Consider the following 19504-nt stretch of genomic DNA (forward strand, 5'->3'; position numbering starts at 1 on the left):
GTGGGGGGTGTTCGAGAGGCAGGACACGTAGCCGTGGATGCTAAATTAGAGAAAGGACAGCATAAGTGCAACCAAGAAACAATAAAAGTGGCTGGCCTTTAAGGAGGAAGGGAAAAAAAACAAAAACGGGAGAGCTACTTTTCATCCTTTGTCAGCTCTTTTTTGGTTTAGCACCAAGGACTGTTGACCCCGGCGGGAAGGACAAACGACTTGACTATTTATCGGACGAAAAGGTCTTCTGACGTCTAACCCCGCTTGGCCAATCCAGGGTCCGGATTCTTAGATCAATAAACGGCTCGCGTGGTGTGCTGCCCAGAGAAGATGGAGGATGGATGGTGGTTGATGACGGATGGTTCTGTCTGCAACTGCACGACTAGCACTTACCAGCTTACCTGGCTTGGTCTAAGGCCTGAAAACTTATTAGTTGAGCACAAAGGGCCCAGATCGAAACCTCTTCAACGCTAAAACGAGAGGGTAAGATTGGGCAAACAATAGCTCTGTTCCTTAAATCTGCCCCATAGAGCATTTACATTCTCAAACTCATTTGCAGACGACCCTAAATAATTATTAACTGGAAACTGGGACCAAATTTAAAAAAAAAAAAAAAAAACATTTTATTCAGATCACAAAAAAATTGAGTTGTCTGCTTTTGCATTTGAACTCTTCATTTGTTGTGTTAATTTTGCCCTTTTTGTATATTCATTTTAAAAATCTCTAATTAAATGATTAGTTGATTTATTGTAAAAAAAATAAAAATAAATAAAAAACCTATTTAAATTGTTTAAACATCCATCCAATTTCTGTACCGCTTATCCTCACGCGGGTCGCGGGCATGCTGGAGCCTATGCCTTTAACAAATTTATTTACAATTGAGGTCAATAAATACACAACTTAAAAATTTGAATGGATTAATTCATGCATTTTATTCAGTTAAATAATTGGTGAATTGATTTCTTGGAAATAAAGTTAAAACAAATCGTAAAATAAACAATTTCACATACAGAACATACCATTTATTTGATAATTGTTAAATTACAATTGAAATATAATATTTTATGTACAAATTGGTGAATTAATTCTCAGAAATTCATTAAAAAACAATTACAAATGTTTTTAATTAAATTCAACGTATTATTTGCTTTAAAGTTTGCCCGTCCCTGCTTTCGATTCTTGAGACAGAAGATCCATACGCGCATTCAGCATCTGCACGGCAGCCAATTAGATCGGCTCGTGCTCACGCGGCACAGTGTTGCCATGGCGCCGGCACGACTGCGGCGATCCCGTGTTTGGCAGGTGTTGAAACAACTATCCGTGGCACAACACGGGCAGACAGGGGCCCAATTATCTCGGTCAAAACAATCAGCATGTGTGAAAAGACGTGACGCCGCACCTGCGACACGGCTTTTTATATCAAAGTGTGCCGCTTTTCGCTCCGACGAGCGTCTCACTTGTTCGTCCTCATCTCCTGCTTTCATCCTGCTCACTTTGTTGCTTCCTTGGTGGTCACATTTCCATTCAAGTTGTTCAGAAGGTTCTGTAGCCACATCTTTATTTCACTTTTTTTGCTTCAATTCAAGGGACAAGATGCTGCTCCTTCCGGCGTATGGATATAAATGGAAACGTTCCGGCTCCTCAGTAAGCGGTGGTAATATGAATCATTCTTCGCAGAGGATAAAGAATATTTGCCGCCGAGTGCTGCTATATTGTCTGTCTACATAAGTTGCTCCATCGTTTGTGTTTAAAAATCAAAGGCAAAGCTTCATGGTAGTATTACATACGCAATATGGGGCTCTCTTTGTTTGATGTCTCGTTTAACAGCTACGAGAGACAAACAGCTTGAAGCCTCTTTTTTTTTGAATAATTGTTTACTATAGAAAACAATCGTAAGTCGGGTCACTCAAGGCACTACTTTTTTAATGTTCCGATATTTAAGTGCAGTGGTAATAGTCAACCCGTGTATAATGTTAAAGTGGCTGACAAGAATAGTAAATATACTTTTTAGGACTAAAACGTCAGCCTCATCTTTGATGAACACTTAGGCCCACTACGCTCTTGTATTTTAATGTTGGTCACGACGGTGGTACCTAAAGAGTTCAATATTTTTGGAGGTGGAAAAACTAAGAAGCTCCACATTATACCCATCCCTAATACGGTCAACAGTTTCATTTTTTGTTTTGTAGCTTTCATATTTTTTGCACACGTTTTCCCTGTGTTGTTTTCCCCTCGCCTTCATTAGCATCCATTTGCTGCAGTGCAGTTTCTATTGACAACCGGCGCAGCTCGCTGAATGCCAGCAAAACGTGGGCCCGAGTCTGTGGAACGGAAAGTTTCACAGACTCGGGCCCACGAAGTCCGCTCCCTCTGCTTGGTACGCTTTCATTTTGCTCACGTTTTTTTATTTTGGTTTGTTTCTTCTTTCCGCGATATTCTGGTGACATTCAACAGAAATAACCGTGCCACTTTTAGTCCTGTGAAAGTGCAACGAGCATCCCTCCCTGACATCAGCCCTCGGGGGGGGAGAAGGACTTACAGGGAGGGATGCCGCAGCAGCTACCCGGGAGCCAAGCGGATGGCCGTGAGAGCGTACCTGCAAAACCCTTGGCTGCCGCATCAAAGCGCCCGACGGATGTTCTGTGGACGCGCTTTACCGACGTTCCAAGAATTTCTCCCGCTTGCCCTTGGACTCGCCCGCCCGGCTGCCGATCACGTCACTGTGGGCATCTGTTGGTTACAACTCAAAGGACTGCTTTAAAATGTCAAGGAGAAGATCGACTCCAAGTTCGCAAAGGAAACACAAACCTTAGTTCATGTGACTAAATTATTTCTCTCGACTTCTCTTGGCCTGAAAACAATATACAAGTGTCATTGTTACTATAAAATGCTAAAATGAAACTTATTAGTAATAAGTGCTAGACGGAGAGAGCTTCACTTACGCTGGCGACCAATTATTAGATGTCGTCATGGTCTCAGCGTGATGAACCGTCGATGAACTGTGGAAACAGCAATTTGAATCCAATCAGGAACTTTATTGGTTCAACTCCAACTGTTGTTGTGAATTTTGTCTTTCAGCACGTCGTTCCAGAACAGCAAGTTGTGCAAAAGTGCTGAAATATTCAGCTGTGGGGAAGGACATTCAAAAGTTTGCACAAGGTCTCATTAAGTTCACCTGTAAATGTTACATTTTAGGTACATACTGAAAGGTCAACATTTTGTGATTGGTATTGTCAAACAAAGAAAACATGTATGCATGCATGAAACCTTAATAACCTGTCAAAGCATGCTTTTCAGGTCTTTCAATTGAGTTAATTAGAGTATTCTGAAGGGCTACAGTCCATGAGCGTGCAGCCGAGCTTGTGCTCGTTAAGACGCTAATTGGTAGCTCACCTTGGCGGTTCAACTGTCGCGCAAAGTCTCCCCAGTCAAGTCAACGAGGCGTCTTTTGTCATAACTCGACCAACACGGAGTTTGTTTTTGTTTTCTGTCCATATTTTCGCCTCGAGCTCCTTGTCGTTTGCTGCTGATGGTGGCAGCCGTGACGGCGCGTGGTCGTGGTGCGACGTCATTTCCACGCTGCCTCCCTATTGGTTGAAGGTGACGTCGTTGGAGTTCTCATTCAGTGCACCCAATAGTTTGGCTTTGGTGCCCCTCAAATATTTGGATGTACCTAATGTTGGGTATTGTATTTTTTAAAAACAACAACAAGATCCTTGGTTTCTTAATAAAGTTTATTCTATATTACAAATAGTATTTTGTTCTGGACTGCAAAATAGGAATGCATTATATTTACATACACAGGTATACAATTAATTATAACAAAGTTAGAGAAGCTCACCTTCTATCCCCCCGGGCTATTTTGATCTCTTGATAAGATACTCTTTATCTTTCAAATACGGTCTTGTAAAAGTCTGTTTTTCGCGTGTAACACCTGCTATAATACTGAGCTAGGAGGACATCCGTACTTGAGTTCCTACAAAATGTTACAAGGTGGAAACTTTATCTTTGCTGTCACTCAGTGGCGCGTATGTACACGTGGCTGGTAGGGCTCCGACACACAGTGTTTATTCAGCTTCGCTACATGAAGGACACGGCTAATTTAGAAGTCTACCCACTTACTCCGACCTGCTCCATCTCCATGTCTTTTGATATGTTTAACAGCCAGCGTGACCAGCGGATGCACACCCTGTGAGCGGCTTCGGGCCGCAGAACGTGATGGATGGACAGCGTAACATATGCAACGAGACTAGTCCAAACCAGTTCATCGGCAGCTCCGTTTTCACCTGAATGGGTCAAAATGCGAGGGGACAGTCAGCGGAGGTGCCTTGAGATACAAGTGACCTAACTTCCCAGTTTTTGGAGATACAAACAGTCGTTCGGCCGGCTTTGGCTTGCGACCAAAAAATAAAAAATGAAAAAAAACGCATAGCTTAAGTCTGTTAGCTTCATGCTAACACATAACGGGCTAATTAATAGCATCTATTCATCGCTCTGTTATATTACTATTTGAACAAAAACGGTGACGCGATATAACCATACCCACAGGCATATATGCTTTATCCTCTGCATAGAACGACTAATATTCGTCACTTTCTGAGGATTCTCTATGTATAGCAGTGTCTTTATCATACTGCCCCCAGGTGGCCAAGGTGCGCACACCAGAATGAGCAGCACAATGTCCATTGAATTGAAGCAAAAAGTGTTCTTCACATTCTACTTAATTCTGTCATGACTGTATATTTCTATAAAGTAAGTCAGAAACATTTTTCTTGTTCTTTTGTGGTCACGGAACAAATTCAACTCACGTCTCAAGGCACCACTGTCTACGAATCGTCATCAGGTTCTGCAGCGTCAACCGGATAAAGGTTCCACCTTTAACTTCGATAACGCTATCTGCTTTTGCCCTCTCTCTCCAGTCTTTCAAGCAAAACAAAGTTAAACAAACACATCCACATCATCATCGCAAGGCTTAGAGTTCTTATTTTTCTTCTTTTTTTTTCCCCTTAAATAAGTTTTTCTTAAATGGTTTTACATGCGCTTAAAAAGCCAATAAAGGTGGACCGAGGGCGGCCTTTGCACATTCACATCACCACGTGGGGCACGTTGTCAAGGCAAAAAGAAAGGGCAGAGCTTCACAGGATACAAGAGGCGGCCTCGCTCTCTTTCACTCTCTCAGATCCAACAAGTCTTCAGTTCATTGGCTCGCTCCATCGTTCTGTATTTATTTACTTATTTGTTTTTTTTTCCAGAGGCGCGAAGACAACGCCAGCGCCTCAGCAGCTACACTCCAGCCGGCGTCCACCTTGAAGGCTTGTGCAAAACAGGAAAGAAAGGTGTGGAAAAGCAAGGAGCCACGGAGCATCTCCACAAACTGAGGTCAGAAAAGTAGCACACAGGTTCCAGTCACAAGGTTTTTTTTTTGTTTTTTTTTGTGGTTTTTTTTTAAAAGTCCATTTAGTATTTTTTCTTTTTATTTGTATTTTTTTGTTGTTGTTGTCCGTGTTCCTCTGTGGCACTTGACAAATACATCTTTTTGTGTTGAAAATGTCAAGCTCCTTTGGTTTTTAGGCTGACCAACTTTGTATGTCTACACGTCCCAGGACGCTGTTGAGTGTGTGTGTGTGTGTGTGTGTGTGTGTGTGTGTGTGTGTGTGTGTGTGTGTGTGTGCGTGTGTGCGTGCGTGCGTGTGTGCTCTCATACCACATACACAAGTTGTCATCTTTGTGTGCTTCTTACAGAGGAGCCCGCTCGGGTCACCCGGGGCTTCGCGGAGGAGAAAGTTTTCAGCCGGATGGAAGCTAATGCAAGTAAAAGTGTGCTAATGTCGGGGTTGTGGGAGTACAGGGGGCTCTGCAGCATCGTCAGCGCCCTCCTCAGCCCTTAACCTCTAAAATCTTATCTGCAAATCCAGCTACAAGGGAGAGAAAACCAAACAAAACATTTGCATTGATCCAAGTCAGGCGCAGTCTTTTCACTGGAGAAGATATCTCGAACCGCCGTCCATTTGTCATTCTCCTCCCAGTTTGAAAGAATTTGACCTGTCGGTAAATTCTCGAAGGCAACCTAAAAATGTATTTTTTTCTGTGTCTGTATGCAGCAGTGGATGAGGGACAAAAACAATTCAATCGAGGAAGCAGGAATGAAAGAAAAACCAAAAGAGGAACAGGTTTTCGCTCAGGCACGGCTCGGTTTCGGACAAGAGTGTGGACGGTGGCGGGCGGGCAGGCGAAGGAAGGAAGGGGGGGGGGGGGGGGGGGCAGGGGATGTGTCTTCTTCCCAGTGCACCCTGGGAAATGCGGTCCTCAGCTCTCCAGCGTCATGAAGGCCACCACCTGCTCCAGCTTGAAGGCCAGCCTCTGCTTCCTGGCCGCGTCGTCCTGCTCCAGTGCACAGACAATCTGACACACAAACACACACAAAGTGACTCAAATGTTCCCCCATTCTGTTCTATTGCCTGTCGTTGTTCGCGCCCCTGCTACAGCTTGGATTTTTGGATCTTGGACAGTTGAATACAGTCAAGCAGACAAATGAAAAAGAATTGTTTTTTTTTTGCAGAGGATGAATATACTGAATGAACTGTGAGTAATAGCTGTGAGTGAGTAGTAGCCTGTCTATGGCAGTTCCCATTCTGTGTTAGCATTAATAAAAAATGTCTGAATGACTGCTCGTATCCTGTAAAATACCATTTTGTATATTAGCATTAAGCTAGCAGACAGATGAAAATATATGGTTTGTTTGAACAGTTGTGTTTCAATATAGATTGTTTAATTCTGATATTGTAATTTTTGTTTTGTTTTACAGGAAAACGCCAACTGGGATGAATAAACCGCTTAAAGCATGCACTATGTGCCTCTTTGGTGGAGAACTGGGCAAGAGAGGGACAATATGAATACTCTAAGAAGCGTCTTTTAATGCGTTGAAAGCTTGCGGGAGGGCTAAAACTATAAATGTTTGTATTATGGTCGTTCTCTATCGCAGATTTTCAGCATGTGAAGCGCACAAACCTCCTCAGTGTATTTGCCCACGTAGGAGTAGATCTCACTCAGCGAGCTCATGCTGTTGAACTCGTTCATGTGCATGCGCGATTGTTCGGCCAAGTAGGCGTTCATGTCCTGGTCGCTGATGGCTGGCATCTTGCTGATGTCTGAGTAGTACCTGCAAACACACACAACATGGAGGCTTTCAACCTTGAACAGTGCAGCGCACGTTCACACTCGGTTTTAGAGTCAGCAGCAGCTGCGTTGCATCCATCAGCAATGTTAATTAAAGCTGCCTATTTGCATACTGAAATCCCGCAGCCCCATCCAACTGGAGGACAAGCGCGCTGCTTTTTTCATTTGGGCCGGGCGCATCGGGGCTACAGTGCCGCCAGACACTTGACTTGACGGGAAGGCGGGTGGCCGTTGTTGGGGACCTTCGCACGCGGTTTGTTGCGCTAAAATGTTCTTGATAGTGACAGTATTATGTGACGTATACTATGGCGTGATGAAAAGTAAAAGAAGACGCCCTTCTTCCTTTCCTCCACATTGTTCTTGTTGAAGCAACAATTACGACCCTGCAACATGCATCCTGTTTTACATACTGAACGACTAATATATTGCAGCAATAAATGTCCCATTGGATAACCTGACAAGCGTTTTTTATATGAAACCATTTAACGACAACGTTCCACTTTTAATTCAAACAAAGGGCCGTAAAAAGTACGATGCGCAAAAGTGCTGACCCGTACGCCGGTGCACTTGTAAACAAAAGACTTTAATGGCCGCCGCGGCGCATTCTTCCGGTGGAGGCCATCAAATCGGGCCATCAAATTTGCGGAAAGCGTCATCGTGTCTGCAACCCGCCTCACTTGCCGTCCCTAAATTAATGACACCAACATCCTGGAGGTACTTGAACCCTTTGCAGCGAGTTACTTCCTCTCTAACTCCTAACCTCCTCAAGTCGTGGCCCTCTGGCGTCGTGACTGATGAATCAGCATCCTCGCACCTGCACGCACGTACCAGTAAATCACTTTACTGGCAGGCCGCGGGAACGCAACACACATGACGAACGAGGGCACTGCCGAGCCTTAAGCCGCGCGCATACGTCCGCCGCCGCCTGCTTCCAAAAGCTGCCGACGCATGAATATCGCACGCTGCGTCGCCATCTTTTATTCACGGGCCTTTCCGAGCATCCTCAGACAAGTCAATGTAATATACGTCTCATTTGGACAAATGACTGCAGGTACATTCTCTGTCTCATACACACACACTCGAACGTTCTCACATCCATTTCCACTACGTGTTCCACGGCCCATAGATTACAATCTCTCAATGTGTCGGATTGAGACGCAATCAAAACGCGGACGGCCGCAGCGTCGGGCCTGAGCTCACCTCTCCACCCAGCTCTTGTAGCTGGGGATGTCCTTGGCATACAGCAGCTTGTTGGAGGGCGAGTCCTTCCCAAGGCGGTGCTCCGAGGTGGAGCAGGAGTCCATGAAAGTCTGGGCCACCACAGACAGGCAGGCGTCGGTGATGCTGCTCTTGTGGATGTCGAACACGAACTGAGGGTTCTTGATCACGTTCACCCAGAAACGCAGAGGTAGGCTGTTGGGGCAAAGGACGGGAAAAAAAATATCAAGACACTCCTATACTGTAGTCCAGCACCTGCAGCAGACCGAGGAGTCGAAAGAACACAAGACCAGAAGATTACAATTCATGTAATGGTGAGTTGTAGTTGTAATCTTTGTCTCCTATTGTGTGCCTGTCCAGCGATCATAAAGACATACAACGGCCATTTACTCACAAGGCTCGTTTGGGGCAAAATGAATCACGAGTGGGTCATCTGCATCACTACATCTTCACAATCGTTGGCACTTTCGGCCGACGTGGCAAAAACCCAAACAGGTGCGGCTGATCGAGGAAATGCAATCACGGGAAGGAAAAAAAAAAAAGGAACCACCGCATCCACTCCCACAAAGCTATTAAGATGGACAATCTAGCACAAGAGGATTTGGACCACAGGAAGTAAAAGTCTACATTATGACTTGAAAATTAATCGAAGCAAAGAATCTAGAGGGATTAGGTGCGGCGGATCAGAGGGATATTTAGGCTGCCGCTAAGCCGGCCCAGCTGCCCCGTTCTTTGAGTTCTTTCAAACGATTCTGCGTGTTCAAAAGAAGCGACGTAATAACACCCACGCGTCATCAATTGTGCGGAGAATCGCAAAATCGTAATTCGACCGCGGTTATTTCACGCTGGGTAAATTCTCGAGATATTAGATGGCAGTCATCTGTACACTGAGTTTAAATATCAGCTGCCCGGATCAAATTCCGAATGAATAAATGAACGTCTCGTAATATAAACGTCGGTTCAATCGAATGAATGCAACATGAAATTAGTATTTGCTTACTTCCTGGGCCTGGCTTACAATATGATGTAATATTTAGAGCAAAGAAAATAGCTGTGCAACAAAATCGACGTAGCGCTGTTCAATTTTTTAATATGATGTAGAGTAATACACTGTGTAGCATGACATGTAGTAAGACATCAATTGTCGTATGATATAACTTACGATGCATCGTGACACGTCTATGGAAATCTCAATAATGCTTTGACAATCGGGGTTTTGTCATTCATATACATGTGAGTGAAGCATGCTGGGATCTTTGGCAAAGGGTCACGAGGCTAATAAGATATTAGCGTGTGTTGAACTCCCACTGAGTCCACTTGCCGTTTTTCATTATTTCCCCTCCTTCACAGCTCAGTTAACCCCTCGCCGCCCTCCAGTTCATCAGCACATTTTAGGATTAATGGCACATTTGCGACCGTGGAGATTTCCGCGGGGAGTTCCGGCCCGAAAATGCGTGCCAATGGCGATTGTTGGCAGCTTGCCTCTAAGATGGCTGAAGGCTATTAAGGCCTGTGGTGACATTGGCCAAAATACAGCAACCGCATCCTGGGCAAACCGTCGACGGCCGTTTCCACTCACCAGTTGCTCTTCCATGTGTGCCGCACGTGCGGGTCGTGGATGTTGTGCTTGTCGGCCTGCTCGTCCAGGAAGTCAAACATGTACTTGATGGCGAGCGGCAGGGCGCTTCCTCGGTGCGCCGTGCTGAAGATGGTCTCGAAGAGGTCGTCCACAAACTTCTGCAGCGTGCCCTGTACAGAAAAGACTGTGACACAGCTTGCATAATTGAGAATGACTGATGACGTGTCGATTGACTTTTCGCAACGTCTCGCAAACAGGAGGGGCATCTTCTAAACCAGATTAGCTCCCGCACACGCGGCACCGTTGACCCTCATTTGATTGAATGTCGGCGACTTGACAGGAAGAGGAAGAAAAGGCACAAAGACGGTGCTGGAATCAAATCCTCTTGCGGAATGAGGAGGAATGAGCTGGTGGGATGCAATGAAAGGACAGAGGTTTCCTAATAGGAATGAGGTGCGGGCAAATAATCCAATTTGGGCTGTCGTGTCAATGCGAATCAGAGGAAGGACACAATCCTGTTTGCCGGGCAATCACAGAGATGAGGAGTGACGCGCTACATTTACTCAAGCAACATTTTGGATAAATTGTACTTTGAACGCACTGTACTTTTTACTTTTACTTGAGTACTTATGTGAAGAAGAATCGATACTCTTACTCCGTTACAATGATGGACATGCCGCTCGCTACTTTTACGGCTTCGTCTTTCAGTCATTTAAGTGAACAAATAAGATAATGTTTCTGTAAGGCCCTATGCATGTGCTGTTGTTAAATTATTATATAAAAAAATTATTTGACATTCATGGTCTGATTTTTTTCAATTTAAATCAGAAACGACTCACGAGTTACTCTTTACTTACTCGATTAAATATTTGGAGGACTAGTTTTTACTTTTACTGGAGTTATTATTCTAAAGTAACTACTCTTACTTGAGTACAATATTTGGCTACTCTTCCCACCTCTGGGCAATCATAACTGTAATCATAACTGGCCCTCATTCCTGAATGCTTTCTTTTCCCCCCCCCCCATCATGTGGATAGAACCGTATCTCATTGGAACAGGCCCACGGGGCCTTTTTGCCAGACTATTATCTGACAAGCGGATATGACGTATAGCGAGCGTGTAGCACCGAAGCAATGACATTTCACGTCCTCCATCTCGAGAGCGTACGTCGGCAGACATCACCGCCGGCTGCTCTTGTTTCCCCGACGGCGGCAAAACATGCGCTCGCTATTACAGCGCCAGCACCAGGTGCCGTACATGTCGAAAATAAGCAGAGATAAAACTAAAGCGATCACTCGCTATCTCTCATGTGTTTCTTTTCTTTTTTTTTTTTTCTGTATGTTTATACCCTTTGACAAGTATATCACAAGTGTGGCGAACAAACACACAAAACACTCCCATAAATAATCCACTGAGAACTAAAAGTGGGCTCACTCCATTTTGTCATTTTGCCGCAGAATGCAAAAACTGAACGCTAAAGAAGGGTGTTTAAAAATTTCAAGACGGACCGAACATAGGCCCATCACCGTATGCTTAAACCCGTTCAAAGTGACTCACATTATTGTTTTTTCCACTGCAGAAAAACCTCAAACAGCCTCTAATCTCGAGCTCTTCTGATAGGACGCCTTGTCAACGCCCAAGTCGAGAGAGGAGAAAAACAAACAAAACTACTAAACTATCGACTTTCACTCTCATCTCGCCTCCTCGAGGGAGGAGAGCAAGAATACATTTGAATAATCCTCTCCAAAGAGATAATTCTTGCAAATAAATATGCAAATGAGGCTTTTCCCGAGTCATGGGAACGCCGGATGGAGGTCAGGCCGAGCGGGAGGCTCACCTTGGTAGCCAGAAGTCTGGTCAGGTATATCTCGGAGACCATCTTGCTGCCGCGGTCGCCCTCCTTCTGGTCGCCGTGCTCGTGGTTCTTGACCAGGTGCCACACCTTGATGCCGCTCTCCAGGTCGGGCGTGATCATGGGCGTCCGTGAGCGCAGGCTGTCGGGGCTTCCCGTGTACTTGATCATGTTCTCTGTGAGAGGCGCAGAACGAAATGGAAAGCGTTTCTACACTGAAGCCAAAAAGCGTGACCCCCCCCCGCCCCCGGCCCTCTCGAAAAGTGGTTAAATCTTCATCTTTGCGGAGCTGACGAGACACCGGCTGACACAAAATCGAAGAGGGAAAATACGACGCGCCCACCCGGCGGACGGAGCGGGCCATGACATTTCCAAAACACACGGCTCACTGAATGTTGACACAGTGTGAGTGGAAATTGATCAGCGGCTTTTCGGGTGTAATCAATCGCTCCCTTGCCTCTCGGGAGCGATTGATTACACCCAAAAAAGAGGGAGGAGATAGCTGCAGAAGGTCTGAGGGAGAAATCTGGTATTGGAACTATTTGGATCCCAGTGCTATTCCTCTGGTGTTTTCCAGCATCCTCGTATCTCTCCAGCAACACTCTCGATGCTGATTGGATGGCACTCGTGTTTGACGAAAGACAATCGCAGTATCCTCACTGGCTTGTGTTATTTGGGCTTTGGCGATGGCAAAAGGTGGGGCTGCAAGGGCCAATACTGCGCCGCGTCTGATGTGCGCCGAGCGTCCGCCGCCCTCTTTCATCAGCAGCTTACCAGAGCACTAATACACACTGCAAAATGCCTGCGACACTCTGGCAACAGTCATGGAACACGTCGGGTAGAAACATCCCATCATAACTTGGAGGTGAAAACAATTTAAATGATTTGCAAATTAATATCATCCATTACAGCCCCTGCCCCAAAAATGTAAATTTTTTGTAACATGTTTTTGAGCGGCTACCGCTAGAGGAATTTTTAAGTCTTTCTCCCCTGACGTGGATTTTGGCCTGTTTTACTGCCGCTTCCCCTGTTTTACTGAGTTTTTCCTTGCCTGGATCAGGAGGTCTAGACCAGAGAGGATGTCGATTTTCTTGAACTGTGGGCCTGTAAAGCCCTTTGAGACTCTTTTGTGATTTTATATAAATAATTTTGACATGCTTTTAATCAAGAAAAATAGCACTGTATTGTATTGTACTGCTGGCAACTCAAATAACTCACATGTCAAGGTACCACTGTAATTTGTAGGAGCGCCCCCTGTTGTTTTGGCCCACGGATGCAGACTCACCATATTTGCTGGCCGACGTTCGGGACACGGTGGAGTTGTTCACCGAGTTGTAGGCTGTTACTTGCTTGGGAACCAAGGCCATCACGGCGTTGTCGGGCACCTACGACGGAATTAATGTATAAACACCATGAATTATTGTCAGAATATGTGATTATACCTCTACCTCGCATCCACACTGATGATGGACAGTTTAGTGCAGGCCCATGTGACGTCTCTATTTAATAGTGATGTGCTCCTCTCGAGGATGAGAAGTGTGTGAGGAAGCACGCAGTGTGTGACTGTGTGTGTGTGTGTGTAAATGTGTGAATCCATTTCAGTTCCCAGCTCATCCAAACTGGATTCAATTAACACAACTGGGATCCTGCACAAACACACACACGCGCACGCACGCAGTGTGAGAGCATTGTGAATAATGTGAGTCGCCGCACTGCAGGGTTAATTGAAGTGATCTCTATCATTGTTTGGCTGGATGGGACAGGGAATAAGCACCCGGGGCCTTTTTGTGCACGCCAGATTATTAAGATCCTATCATTATTTCACTCAATCTGCAATGTTGATATCAAGTGAAAGCAGGGGAGGGGAACCGAGGGAGGCAGATCTTTGTATTCCCGCGTCTCTGCAACCCTCAGACATGCTCCTATTATATATATGGTCAATGGGTCCACAAAGGGAAGGGTTACCTGATAGTGGGCCAGCATGTTGAGTCTTTTCCAGTCGCCTTCGATCTTGGTGGTGACGTCCTCGTCCTGCAGGATCACACGCTGGCCCCGGCCTTGACGCCACTCTGAAAACCCAAACGCAGTACGATGACGAACGAGAAAACGTTCACTCGATCAACAGGTATGCAAGCTAAACCCCTCGTCCCCCAGTCCAATCATGGCGGGGGGAAAAAATAAATAAACCACCAATCATGGAGGTCTGTCTTTGGAGGACTGAGCCGAATCAGCGGAATGTCCTGTTGTTGTTGTTGTTGTTCGTATTACATTTTAAATCGACACAGGAGATCTTCCCGTCAAGATGGAAATGCGCGCCTGTCAACTGTCGAGTCCCAGTGAACCAAATGTGGGAAGGAAGAAGAATAGATGAAAGAACAAACTCAAACGAGCAGAACAGTGGGATTACGCCAATTCATGTATGGTGTGTAATGCGCGTGTGCCGTTTGTATAACGAACAAGTAGACTTCTGGGAAAGTGTCTTATTCTGCAGTTTGTGCAGTATTCTCACAATGACGAAAGGCACCGCCTTCCTTTGTTCTCGGCTCTGCAGGCGAATGCATCAGACGGAGACTTCCAAACAAAAAGAAAAAAAATCATAATTCTTTAAAGGCAGTCGGATAACAACACTCATGACCAATCTGTCTCAGGAGGGACTCCTCCACAATCCCATTATCCTTATCACGCCATACAATCACTGTGTGTGTGCATAAGTGTAACTCTGCTTCTGTTTGTTCTCGACTAAAGTTAAACAACAACGTCATGGCGATTATTGTCAACCGTGCTCGGGCAGCATTTGGTGCACCAGCACAAGCCAGCTACAAATGTTCACATATATGGACAGTTATGGAACTAATACTTGAAATATATAGAGCCACTTCCTCCACAGAAAAACTCCAGAGCAGATGTACTCTTCTCCTATTGTTTTTTCCTTTATAACTCGAAATTAATTGATTTTAAACCCCATAAATGTAGCAAAGTTGAATATAAAGCTCGATATTTTGGCACCGAGTGCACGTCTGGATCTGTTACAGTTCTTGAGAAACATAGGTATATGGTATTATATCGGTATTATAGGTCTTTTTCCAGACTCAGGGAGAGCAAAAAATGGGTTATGAGCCATAACTTTGACAATATTAATGTTTTAAAATATATATAAATGTATTAAAGTCAAAAGATAACCACGGCTATTGTGGACATTTTGGTACCATAAGCATGTCTACAGCTATTATAGTTTTTGAGACACAGCATGTGCATACCACTGAAGGTCCATGTGTGATGACAAAAATGGGTTTATCAGTCATGATTTGGAAAATACTGTTTTTATGCTTCAAAAATATATTGAAACTGGCTCTAAACTTAAGTATTGTGAGTGTTTAGGTCTGTAACTGTTACATTTCTGGAAATAGGACATGCCAAATGAACTTTGAGTCAGAGAATTTTAAAATATTCAATGTGCGGGGGGGATCATAAGTTACAATTATGAAACAGTTAAGTCCCTCAAAATATAAAACCACAGAGGGTGTAGAGTTAGGGTTTAACTATTGTGATGCTTTCAATTATCTGCTCTACAAGTAGGGGAGATGATAGTCATACCTAGGTCCATGTCGGAAGCTTTGAGCCGGTGCGAGTGCGGCACGTTCTTGTAGATGGCGTCCAGGATCTTCTCCTTCACCTGGCTGATGGTGTCGCAGTTGAGCGCCTTCACCTGGATCTCCGGGCTTTTCTCATTCTCCGGATGAATGCAGTTCACCACCTGAGGCCCCAATGACACACAGGCGGTAAGCTACCAGTAACCAAAATCCATAACTAGATCCACACTGCGTGTGACATGGCCTTGCTGATCCCTTCCTCCTCACCAGCGTCTTGTAGTCGATCTGCTGTCTGATGAGCTTGTCCTCGCTGAGAGAGTAGCGCGCCTCTCCTGTGATGGAGTCGATAGGGCCCTTCTCCATCTGCTGCTTGATGGCGCAGAAGAGCGAGAAAAGCGGCTCGCCCGCGCACTCCTGCACAAAGGTTCGGATTCATCGCGTCAGTGGAAACAAAGTTTCAAACGCGTCGTTCCTCGCAGGCCTGCCGCACACTGAGCGACGCAGCCAAACCCGCTCGAACTGTCGCGCAGTGTGCGGGGTTCGGCAATGTCGAGGTCATATTTGGGAAAATAGATCATGTTTGAGACTCTGGCCGAATGGCACATGACCGGAGAGAGCCAATCACAAGAGCTGGCTTCAGAAGGAGGACTTATGTATGACTTTGTCGATCAGTGTGCGGCGAGCATTTGACTATTTGCCACTGACTACTTCAATTTATGAGCTGGAAATAAGTGTTTGAGAGAGTACTGATGCGATAAAATGAGAAAAATGTCCCCTTATAGCAACGGACAAAAACTTAATCAAGCAGAAGAGAGAAACAGTTTCAAGTTACACTGAAGTAATTCAAATGATGATTCTGAAGTACTTTCTATTACCTTGAGAAACTTGTACAGGAGAAAGGTGAACCAGTTGGTCAGCATTTTCTCCGCCACAGACTCGGTCCTGCAGAGAGACACAACGCATAATAAACACGACGTATGCCTTCATTAATATTCAGCATCAACATCATTTATGATGCCTCTTGGTTACACAAACATAATTGTGGCGACGCAAAACGGAAAAAAAAAAAAAACACCGGTCAATCCTCGTGTCGGGGATTTGAATGCGATGCAAAGCAATTAAAAGGCTTGATTCGATCCCGTTGGATTGATGCGCTCCCTGTAGGAACACTGGCCTCATTATCGAGCCCTTTTTTTTGCCGCTCACTGGACTGACACTCTATCCACGCACAATGGAAAGCCAATGAATATGTGTTTCCTTCAGCGCCTGGCATCCGTGCTCCGACGGTGTGCGTCGAGCCTTTGTGAATGATCCTGTCTGAATGTATGACTGACGCGTGCATAAAAACATCAGTGGCACTGGCGAGGGCACATGCAAGGATTGGATATCTTTTTTTGTTTGTTTGTGGCCAGCAGCGGGGGACTGCGGGTGCACACGCACATTGAAAGGCATCAATATTTCAGGATTAGCCTACATTGTGTGTCGCTATTGTCGGCACCTGCAGCCCACCCGCCCCCTCGACGCCCACTTGAAGGGGCTTCACACCGAAGAGGGAGGGAGTGTGCCGTGCCAGTGGGCCGGCCTGGCACAACACCTGGGGGGATTTGCGTCCCACCTCTCGCCGCTGCGTCCCCTCCGCCGAACCCCACCCTCCTCTCGTACTGCGACAAGGTCACCGGGACCACGTTTGATCCTTTCTTTAATGCATCCTTGCCGGCCTGTTATCACACACGGCTCCAAATCCTCTCCATTTCCTCACGTTGCCCGTCTATCAAAGGCCTGAAAGGATTGGGGAGAAAGGAGGGGGAGGAGTGCGAGGACGGACGCAAGGAAAATAACGTTCTCCATCCCAGCGTAGTCCGCAGGCTGCAAATGGCAGTGAGATGCTTCGTGTCCAAAAGAAATGACCTTCATTGCTTCTCCGAAACACAACGCAACCTTTGTCCGAAACGTTTCCCGGCCCAAACGCTCCGCCCCAAAAACGAAGCCCACTAAGAGCCGGTGTCACGCTCTCAGTTTACCTCGTACCTTTGTAACCGTTTCAAACTCTTCATTGGACTTGAACTGCATGAGAAAAGGATGATAATTGTGGTGTAATTGTTGATCCTTTGGGTATTTTGACTGAAGGCTGGCATACATATTATGAAGACACCGGGGAACTTTGATAATTTGAGGGAAAAGGTACACTGTAAGCCTCCTTAAAGCATGGCTGGTAGTGAAAATGACGCTTCAGGCGACAAAACAAGGCTGACGTTTAACATCCAGTAAACAATACACAAAACTAAATTGGCGTGTGTGTGTGTCCATGCAGTGTGTCCAAATGGTGGGATGAAGAGTAGGAGGAGGAAGAGGAAGAGATTGCGGCAGTGACTGCGACAGATGGTTGTGGAAGGCTCTCGTTAGTTAGCTTGCCTGGTGCTTGTACTTCAGCACAGGTTGAGATGGGACAGATGGAATGATGTGTGTGTGAGGACCACACACACACACACACACACACATTAGGCACACATGCACACTCTTCTTGGCCGAGGAATCAGTGGGTAGCCGTGCTCAGATGCTGTGCCAGAGAGACGCTGTTCGCGCACTTTAAAGCATTGATTTAGCAATCAAGCAAGCAGGGACGGGGAGGAAGAGGAGGGTGGCAGAAATAAAGATGGTGACAGAAGTGGCACAAGCAAGTCATGCGGACAGGGTGAGGGAATAAGAAGAATTCAGAATAATAAGAAGAAGAGGTGGTCGGGGCTATTTCCGGCCGACATCGATGGAAGCAGACGATCATTTGTGTTGCTTGTTTCTCCATTTACCTGCGGAGCAAGAGCTTGGGGTGGTTCTTGCTCTCCAGGTTGCGGTCGATGAGGTCGGACAGCAGGTGCTTGAGCACGTCGGTGGCGTACTCCAGCTTGCTCTGCAGCACTGTCATGATGAGCGAGGCCACGTTGCCGCGGTCGCGCATGGAGAAGCCGCGCTGCGCCTCTAGCGTGCGGATGAAGCACAGCAGGTAGACCTTGTTGTTGATCAGCTGGCTGAACAGCTTCAGGCCCTTCTCCACCTGCTCCTGTCGGTAGCCTGGCACCTGTATCGCAAAAACAACACAAAACACACGTTACAAGGTTCTGTTCCTGCGGTGGCATCGAACCGTGTCGTGATGAACTACAACTGCTTTGGCGAGCGATATCATGGCCAGGTTCTTGAGCGGGATTCCAAGTTTTGATGTGTTGAAACGGCGAGCCTCTCGAGAGTGCGTTTAGAGGTTTTGATGACGCCGCGTTACCATCACCGTTTCAAAGTCGCTACACCTTCACGTTTCCTTCACTAACGATTACCTACGCAGTTCGGTCTTTCAACGGCTGCCTTGTGGGTGACGCGTTGCAGCCGTCAACTTGCGTATGACAAGTTTTGCCTTCCATTTTCATCGGCAAACATGCTTGCCATTTACAACATTTCCACAGGCTATCTGGAATATTACTGTATCCTTTGCATCACCTGGGCTATTTATGCCACCCCTGTCGACACATCAATAACAATTAGGCGTGCGTCAAACACCTAAGAGCAGCCTTCTGCTTCTTCATTAGGCCGCCTTTGCACATAGCCTCTCCGCGCAGTTTGACATTTATACCAATTAAAGCCTAATTAATATTGCCTATTACTGGCAAATTCTCATCAAGGGACGAAGTGGCCAACCTTGAGGGCAGCGGAATGGGGGTCAATCATCGCCTTAATGGAACAAGACGACTCGCTCAATTATGGCTGTCAATCAATGTCACCGTCGGGGATAAATTAAAAGATATCGTTCTTTTACTTTTAGATGACCGACGACTTTTAATTAGATTTTAAAAACGGTGTCCCATACTCTGAGCAAGGTGGAGGTTATCAAAAACAACTGCGAATGCATCAGAGCACTCAAACTCACCAAACATACCAGACATGCCACAGTTAAAGCATACCTCCAGGTCTCTGAGTACAGGATGCTCCTCGATTCCCGGGAACAGGACCCGCATGGTGTACGTTCTGTAGTCCAAGAAGGGGATCCCCGCGCCATCCAAGTCACTTGTCAACTCGTGGATGTCCGTCTGTAGCTCCGCAAAAGCTAATGGGAGA

General features: G+C 45.9%; 1 protein-coding gene across 2 annotated transcripts in view; it reads right to left on the reverse strand.

The window, feature by feature from the left end:
- Nucleotides 1-3707: 3707 nt before the first annotated feature.
- The window catches only part of plxna4 (plexin A4), a 126451-nt gene continuing 110654 nt past the window's right edge, over nt 3708-19504 (reverse strand). For both annotated transcript variants that reach the window (XM_061667317.1, XM_061667318.1), the window contains exons 22-33: nt 19351-19493; nt 18211-18479; nt 16282-16348; nt 15674-15820; nt 15411-15570; nt 13782-13885; nt 13102-13201; nt 11802-11992; nt 9965-10134; nt 8368-8580; nt 7000-7150; nt 3708-6393 (exon numbers count right to left, since the gene is read on the reverse strand). In XM_061667317.1, the coding sequence (XP_061523301.1) occupies nt 6298-6393; nt 7000-7150; nt 8368-8580; nt 9965-10134; nt 11802-11992; nt 13102-13201; nt 13782-13885; nt 15411-15570; nt 15674-15820; nt 16282-16348; nt 18211-18479; nt 19351-19493 (1811 nt within the window). In that variant the 3' untranslated portion in view covers nt 3708-6297. The remainder of the gene's footprint in view (nt 6394-6999; nt 7151-8367; nt 8581-9964; nt 10135-11801; nt 11993-13101; nt 13202-13781; nt 13886-15410; nt 15571-15673; nt 15821-16281; nt 16349-18210; nt 18480-19350; nt 19494-19504) is intronic.

Source organism: Phycodurus eques, chromosome 22 (genome assembly GCF_024500275.1).
Source record: "Phycodurus eques isolate BA_2022a chromosome 22, UOR_Pequ_1.1, whole genome shotgun sequence".
NCBI lineage: Eukaryota > Metazoa > Chordata > Actinopteri > Syngnathiformes > Syngnathidae > Phycodurus > Phycodurus eques.